Source organism: Cebus imitator, unplaced genomic scaffold, assembly GCF_001604975.1.
Source record: "Cebus imitator isolate Cc_AM_T3 unplaced genomic scaffold, Cebus_imitator-1.0 Scaffold39, whole genome shotgun sequence".
Classification (NCBI taxonomy): Eukaryota; Metazoa; Chordata; class Mammalia; order Primates; family Cebidae; genus Cebus; species Cebus imitator.
In genome coordinates this window covers 6,996,566-7,005,422 of record NW_016107354.1, presented here as the reverse complement: position 1 = coordinate 7,005,422, position 8,857 = coordinate 6,996,566, and the positions used below count along the sequence as shown (strand labels likewise).

The 8,857-nt window shown below is 38.4% G+C and overlaps 1 protein-coding gene across 1 annotated transcript in view; it reads left to right on the top strand.

Moving 5' to 3' along the window:
* The window catches only part of PIK3C2A (phosphatidylinositol-4-phosphate 3-kinase catalytic subunit type 2 alpha), a 123,183-nt gene that overhangs the window by 45,494 nt on the left and 68,832 nt on the right, over nt 1-8,857 (top strand). The window contains 1 exon segment of the mRNA XM_017525800.2: nt 5,549-5,652. Within this exon segment, the coding sequence (XP_017381289.1) occupies nt 5,549-5,652 (104 nt within the window).

Here is an 8,857-nt window from a genome sequence, read left to right as displayed (position 1 = left end):
TGCAGTGGCACAACCTCGGCTCACTGCCACCTCTGTCTCCTGGGCTCAAGCCATCCTCCTGCCCCAGCCTCCTGAGTAGCTGGGACTATAGGCACATGCCATTATACCTGGCTAAGTTTTGTATATTGAGTAGAGACAGGGTTTCACCGTATTGCCTAGGCTGGTCTCCACCTCCTGGACTAGAGCTATCCGCCTCCTTCCGAAAGTGCTGGGATAACAGATACGAGCTGCCACACCTGAACTTAAAGTTATTACCCTTTAAAAAAGAATTTGTACTCACTGTCTTTCTAGTCTCTTGCTCTCCTCCTCTTATTCCCATTATGTTGCAGAATTGCCAATCCTTTGACCCATATTCACTGTGTAGCCCTTTTGCTTATTTTTAAAAAATTGACTATATCCTTTTTTTTTGAAACTCTATTCTGTTTCCCTGGGTAGATCTACTTCCTATTTTTCTTCCTGTGACTTTTGACTCCTTTTTCTTTGTCTAGCTAAATATAGGCATTCCTCCAAAGGTTTTATTATTGGTTGTCTTTAATAACTCTTTATTTGTTTTCCCTTGGTCAGTGCTTTATTCTTGGGGCTCCAATGTACTTAGATTGGAAGCTACTGATCTAGACTCTTGTAGTGATGTGACTCCTTGGCTGTCTATGATTGAGATGCTGTGATGGTTAATTTTATGTGTCAGCTTGACTAGGCTATGGGGTGTCCAGATATCTGATCAGGCATTATTCTGCCTATGTCTATGAGGGCGTTTTTGGGTCAGATTTATGTTTGAATTGGTCAGCTATGTAAAGCAAATTCCCTGCTTAATGTGAATGGGCCTCATCCAATTAGTTGAAGGCCTAAAGAATGACCCTCCCAAGAGTAAGGGAGAAACTCCTCCTGCCTGACTGCCTTTAAGCTGGATCATCAATTTTTTTCCTGCCTTTGGACTAAAACGGAAGCATTGGCCCTTCCTGAGTTTTGCAACTATGTCATTGGCTCTCCTTTGTCTCAAGCTTGCCAAGTGCAGATCAGGAGAGTTGTCAGCTCATAATTGCATAAGCCATTCCATATGTATTAAAATAAAGAGATGTCCCAGTTCTGTGCCTCACAGATACAGGCCCTTATGTCTCCCTTAGCTTCCCAAGAGACCGTTTCCTCTTAACAGAGCTTGACGCAAAGACGGCTTTGACCGAGAATTTGCTCTCTCAGAGATCCTGATGGATGCTGACGGCAGTAAGCAGAGAGAGTTCCCTGTAAAGAATTACAGAAATTGGATGATTCCTAAATCTTTGTATCTAGCTCTAGAATATAATATTTCTGGAGTAGAACATTTCTAGATGATGACCTAAACATCTACATAGATTTTCAAACACAGCATAATGGCCGGTCATGGTGGCTCACGCCTGTAATCCCAGCACTTTGGGAGGCTGAGGCGGGCGGATCATGAGGTCAGGAGATCAAGATCATCCTGGCCAACATGGTGAAACTCCATCTCTACTAAAATACAAAAAATTAGCCGGGCATGGTGGCACGTGCATATAATCCCAACTACTCGGGAGGCTGAGGCAGGGGAATCGCTTGAGCCCGGGAGGTGGAGGTTGTGTGAGCTGAGATCACACCATTGCATTCTAGCCTGGCGTCAGTCAGAATGAGGTGAGAACTTTGTATCTTCCCCTGGAAACTTCTTTCTTTGTTCCATGTATTGGCTAATGGCATTGGTAGTGTTTTCTTATTATCATATATCTTTCGTTCTTTCCTCCCCTTCCCCTTCCCCTCCTCCTCCCCCTCCCTCTTTTTCTGTTGCCAGGCTGGAATGCGGTGGCGCAATCTCTGCTCACTGCAACCTCTGCCTCCTGGGTTCCAGCGATTCTCCTGCCTCAGCCTCAAGAGTAGTTGGGACTACAAGCATGTGCCACCATGCCCAGCTAATTTTTGTATTTTTAGTAGAGACAGGGTTTCACCATGTTGGCCAGGATGATCTCAATCTCTTGACCTTGTTGTGATCAGCCTACCTTGGCTTCCCAAAGTGCTGGGATTACAGGCATGAGCCACCACACCTGGCCTTATATACCTGTTTTATTTGTTAAAAAATTTGTGTGGGTATACAATGTGAGGATTGCAAATATTAATCATTTGTAGACTTCACCATTAAATAACTTGGGCTAGAAAGGGGAGACAAAAATGTAAATGTGTATAAATGCAGTACAAAATAGAAAGTCTTGAGTGCTACAGCAGAAAAGGCTGTAAGATCTATGGAGAAAAGAGATTTGATGCTTTGGTTTGTTTGTATGGAGTTTGGAGGTGGAATTGGAGTATGGGTTAAGGGGATGGATGTAAAATATATGTATTTTTTATTCCAGAAAGAGTAGAGGGAAAAACCTAAAACTGTTAATGTTTGAGGTGAAATATTGGCTGCCTAGCTATTTTTTACCCTTTATGGACAAAACATTTGCGTTAACTTTCCAGATTCTATTCTTACCTTGATGTATGACTAGATAATTATTATATTCAGTTTTTGTCAATTCAAACTCGTAACCTGAATGAAAGGAAGGACCTAATTCATGAGAGGCACTGCAAAAAATGCAACTATTATTTTTTTAAAATCCTAAAATGCCATCTAAGGAGATTCAGAATCTGTTTTTAAAGTAAGTAAAACATGAAGAGCAGTTCTTCAGGGAAAGATGATTCTTGGGTCAAGCAAAGCTTCAGGTTTTCCACAGCACTGCTCCCACAAAGGTCACAATGTTATTTTTCACGTTGTGTTTTTAGGAATTTTTTAGGATATTATTTTGAGAGACAGATTGACATGGTGATTAAACATGTGGGATTGAAACCAGACTGCCTGGGTTGAAATTCACACTCTACCTGTATTAGCTATATGACCTTGTGAGTTAATTAATCTGTTCCTCATTTTTTTTCATAAAATGGAAGTTATAATAGTTCCCACCTAATAGAGCTTTTTTGATTTTATTATTTCTATGACAAATTCACTCGTCATATGTAAGTGAATTTTAAGTTGTTTTGGGGGAACCAGAAGTTCACATTGAGCTAATGACTGAATGCTTCTAAACTGGATACAAAAATACAAAATTCAACAAAATACTATTCATGTTCTCAAGGAGCTTTCACATTAGGACAAATATAAAACAGGATGTAGCAATACGACGTTTGGTTCAGACTAAGTACTTAGAAGTACAGGGAGAAGAATTCCTTCATTCTGAGTAATCATGAAGGGCATTGTAGATGAAGTTGCATTCAGTTGGACCTTAAAAAATTAATAGATTTTTGACACATATGGTAAGGGAAGTTTAAGAGGAAGGTGAAAGGAAAGGTCCAGAGGCGGGATAGCTCAATTTGTGTTTTATAGGAACAGGATATGATTCAAGCTAACTGGAACATAGAAATCTTTAGGGAAGTTCTGGGAAATAAGATTGGATTAGATTGCAGCAGATTTGGAGTGTGAAACCAGAGGATTTGCTAGGAAATATAAAACCCCATTCTTTAGAGTAATATAGTCTGTTTGCCACAGTGGTTGCTTCTGTAATACAAATTGATTGATAAGTGATTGGTAACTATGAGACTGCTGTCAGTATAATGGGGAAGTAGCAATAGTTCAGACATAATCTTTCCCAACATATTAACTTTTTTGAAATAATCAGAAACAAACTTCCTACAACCTAAGAGAAACCTCTAGCACTATATGAAGATATTAGGAAAACACTAAGCCTTCTGTAGAACTTTTTGAGACAGAATTTTGCTCTTGTTGCCCAGGCTGGAGTGCAGTGGCGCTATCTTGGCTCACTGCAACCTCTGCCTCCCAAGTTCAAGTGATTCTCCTGCCCCAGCCTCTCGAGTAGCTGGGATTACAGGGACCTGTCACCACACCCAGCTAATTTTTGTATTTTTGGTAGAGATGAGGTTTCGCCATGTTGGCCAGGCTGGTCTCGAAATCCTGACCTCAGGTGATCTACCTGCTTTGGCTTCCCACAGTGGTACTGTAATTTTAACTTCATTGTAATTAGTGTTGACTAGAAGCATATGCCCTAAAGAACTCATATCTCGAATGAGAAACAAGAGCCACAGAGTTTTAGGCTTCAAAGTATGTAATGCTTGGTGCAAATGGGAGCAGACATTTAGCTGTGCTAGTATTTTTATAAGGACATGTTATTGTTTTAGTTAGGGCCTTGATTATAGAGTTATATTGATACAAAAATTTATTTTTATTTTTAGAGATGGGGTCTTACTGTGTTGCCTGGGCTGGCCTCAAACTTCTGGGCTCCAGTGACCCTCTTAATTTAGCCTCCCGGGTACCTGGGACTACAAGTATGCAATACCATACTTGGCTACATTGATAATTCAGTAGTTCGCCTTAACTCTCTTTTCCCAAGAGACTTGTTACTTTTAGTTGTGGTTTTGTAGAACTCAAGGCATTTATTTTTTTCTCCAAATGTGTATATCATATTCTAGCAGAAAGGGCTCTGACATATATTAAAAGAAGGAAACTCTTAAAGGAATTGTTGCCCTAAATTCTCAGTTTAATTTTCTGACACAGAATCATCTTGAGTGCTGAGGCAGGCAGATTGCTTTAGCCCAGGAGATTGAGGCCAGCCTGGGCAACATGGCAAAACCCCATATCTACAGAAAATACAAAAATTAGCCAGGTAGGGTGGCCCATGCCTGTAGTCCCAGCTACTTGGGAGGCTGAGGTGGATCACCTGACTTCGGGAGGTCAAGGCTGCAGTGAGCCATAATCACATGACTGCACTCGCCTGGGCGACAGAATGAGTACTTGTCTCAAAAAAAAAATTTTGTGTGTGTGTGCGCCATGGTCACTGAAATCTGTTACAGCTCTTGAAAGGTTTGCACTTCGTTCTCACTGAATTTTGAATTGAGAATGTTCCAGTTCTAATTTTAAAGGAAATTTATATTTGAAATTTGCACCAAATCAAATACTTTCATGTAGTATCAAAACACTCTTAGTGGACCCTGCTGTTTGGCTATGCTTGGGTGGTGAATTGGTCTCCCTAAAAGTTGTAAACAGTTTTTGACGAGATGTAAACTTAATTTTTGAGAGACTGTGAGTATGTTTGTATAAGTTTATCAACCTAGAAAATGCCCATTCTCTCTTACGTAAAGAACCATCTGCTTTCTTGGAATTTGGGGCCTACTTGAATATATAGAATTTCTGGCTTATTAGAAGAGTACCAAATGGGCTTGATCTCTTCATTTTCTTAAAACAGAGTAATCTTTTAATTTCATTTAGCTATAAAATTTCTGAAGTGTTTATTTTAGGAATATTTTGAATAGAAAGGTTTTTAGCATTCCATTCTGACCAGTACTGCCTGTTTCTACTACTAAGCAAGTAAAACCAATGAACTAAAATAAGGCTTAATTGACATTACTTTTACAAAGATAGAAATATACAATTTAAATGTTTGTTATTGATATATTTTTTTAACTCCATAGCTTTGTACATATTTTCATTAAAATGTGTTTGTGCTGTGCTGCTGTGTAGCATTTTGTGCATCTTCCACTTTTAAGATAAAAACACTTTTAATTACAGAAAGACCCAAATGGGACCAGTAGTTTGCCAGCTTCAAGTTCTCTTCTTCAGGAAGTTGAAGTACAGAATGAGGAGATGGCAGCTTTTTGTCAATCCATTACAAAGTAAGGTATTCTTCTTTATAAATGTTTGTTTGAAAAATTGACTTGCAAACCAATCTAATGCTAGTAATTCTAAAATTTTAAAAATTTTAATTATTTTCTTCTTGTGGCTAAAATTTCAAGTCAGAGTTAATTGGCATGTTACCACAAACTACAGTTGAACTTGTATCTTCACCTGTTAGGTTTCTTAATGTTTAGAAGAAAAAATTGAGGTCAGACCATAGACTGATAATATAATAACCAGTGAAAATATGACCTACCTGTAAGTTTTGGTATGCTTAAAAAATGCCTACTTTTGTTTTAGAGAAACTTAATTTTGCTATAAACTTTCTAGCATTCAAAATACTGTTCTACATATTTAAGAACTGATATTATAATAGGCAAGTTTAGAAGAGCAAATATATTTTCTGAAGTTTAGAAAAACACATGTATAAAATATTCTCTTAATCTTAAATGTGTCTAATATTCATTATTGATGAGGAAACTGAGACTCAGAGAAGTAACCTAATGAAGTTTACTTGGCTATTCAGTAATATCAATAATAGAACCAACTCTCTTTTGCTTCTGGTTAAGCATGCCCATTATAGCACTATATTAGTCATGACTTCTGTTACAAGTGCTAGAAACCCATCTTGACTTTAAAAAGGGTCATGTCTTGGTTCACAAATCCAAATAGCAGGAAGAGGAAGGTTGGGGCAGAGTTCATTAACAGCAAGATTTAGGAATTCACTTACTATAAATTATCCCCCCTTCCTTCGATTCTCCTTGTCCACTCCCTTTCCTTTCCTTCTCCTTCCTCACTTTTCTTCCTCTGCCTTTCCTCCATGCAATTTAATGGTCTCAGTAGCAGAGACAAAAAAGGAGTCCCCTTAGCTAGCCAGATAGGAAAATCTCACAGGGGGAAAGAGTGGAACAACAAACCTTGTGGCCAAGAGGATGAGAGATCTGTTACCTAAAAAAGGGAAGTAGAACACCATTGGGAGATTTTTTTTTTTCTGAATCCAGCATTGTCTTCAGTGTGGTCTACTTTAAGTATAGCAGGATTTGGGGTTCCCAGATCATTTTTGAGTATGTACATTAATGTTAAAGGACTTAATATTTAATGAGACTTTCTGGACCATTAATGATATTAAAACTCTGCCTTCCTTTATGTTACATTTTAACCAACATTTCTTTTCTTCATAATACCTTAGGAAAAAAAAATATTATCTGTAGAGTCACTTTTTCTTGGCAAATATTACTCTCCCCAAACAGGCGTTGTATTTTTCTGTTAGGCCATGTTAAGTAACTACTATATTTAAGCTTTGCAAGTTGAAAAGTTAGGCTCTCTGAGACCTACCTTTTTTCTCCCATTTGAATCTTAGAGCTATTTATACAAACTCTGCCACTAATTGAAAATGATTGTTTTTGTTTACACACACACACACACGCACACTTATGTGATATTAAACTGTGAATGGACTAAAGAGAGAATGAGTTCTTTTTGTAATTTTATTTTCGTTAGTAGACTATGATTGAAACAGATATTAGAGCAGTAAGAAGTAGTACAGGTTTTTTGAAGCCATGTTCTGGAAAATTCTCTTGTTTTCCTGTGGTGACCGTGGAGATTGAGGTGAGATGTCCGTGGAGATTGAGGTGAGATGTCCTTTGAGATTAGTGGCTCTGTTTTTTCCAGTATGCTCATTTTGCAGTGGATTTTTAAAACAAGTATTGAGGTGGCCATGCGTGGTGGCTCACACCTGTAGTCCCAGCACTTTGGGAGGCCGAGTCAGGTGGATCACCTGAGGTCAGGAGTTCAAGACCAGCCTGGCCAACATGGTGAAACCCCGTCTCAACTAAAAATACAAAAAAATTACCTGGGCATAGTGGCGGGCGCCTGTAATCGCAGCTACTTTGGGAGGCTGAGGCAGGAGAATCGCTTGAACTCGGGAGGTGGAGGTTGCAGTGAGTTGAGATCCCACCATTGCACTCCAGCCTGGGTGACAAGAGCAAAACTCTGTCTCAAAAAAACTCAAGTATTTAGGCTTTTAATTAGAAAGCCAATTCTTTACTTTTTATATCCTTTATTCATTTAAATTCAGCTATGAAATTAGTGTCAGGCTGTCAGAATGATATTTGTTTATCGTTAAAGTAAAATGTAAAGCAGACATGAAATTTAGTGCCAGGTCTAGGTCTTGGTTTTTGTTGTTGTTGTTGCTCATCTGTGAAATTAAAGAGTTGGACTAGTGATCTTTTCAGTTTAAGATTCTATAATACATTGATGCAGGAATACTTTTCATTATTACTGAGTTTTTTGTTTCCTTTTTTTTTTCTTTTACACCTACCATAATTGACAAAGCTTGCTATATCTTCTAGTTATAGGTGCTGAAAATTTTTTTTTTTTTTTTTTTTTTTTTTTTTATTTTATTGTATTTTAGGTTTAGGCAAAGTTTTGCTCTTGTCCCCAAGCCTGGAGTGCAGTGGCGTGATCTCAGTTCACTGCAACCTCTGCCTCCCAAGTTCAACCGATTCTCCTGCCTCAGCCTCCCGAGTAGCTAGGACTGCAGGCATGTCCCACCACACCTGGGATTTGTTTTTGGTATTTTTAGTAGAGATGTGGTTTCACCATGTTGACCAGGCTGGTCTTGAATACCTCACCTCAGGTGATCCTCCCACCTTGGCCTCACAAAGTGCTGGCATTACAGGCATGAGCCACCATACCGGGTCGAGAAAGTTCTTCTAATAGTATTAAATACCAGTAGAAGTTATTGCCACTTTATTTGTGGTCCTTTAGGATAAAATGAGAAACTCACGCTATACCTGTCTTTCTGAATAGCTTTCTGGTCTCTTTTCTTCATATGTATAATATTCATATATTCATATATATAATATTTATATCCTATAATAGTATCTTGACCCCAAGAACTTCCTATATGTTTTCAAGGACTTTAGCTCTGCTTTTGGTTAATTTTATTCTGAAGAGTGCTGACTGTACTTTCCTATAGAATAGTGTTAATTCACTTGAAATCTTTCAAAACCCTCATTTTTATCTTGTTTTTATTTTCTGATTTTGCATGATTGGTTATCGGTGCAGAATTTTAGTCTGATTGAGCATACAAAAGTAGAAAAATAAACCATAAAGGATTTTTTTTTTCTTTGAGATGGAGTTTCGCTCTTGTTGCCCAGGCTGGACTGCAATGGCGCTATCTCAGCTCACTGCAACCTCTGC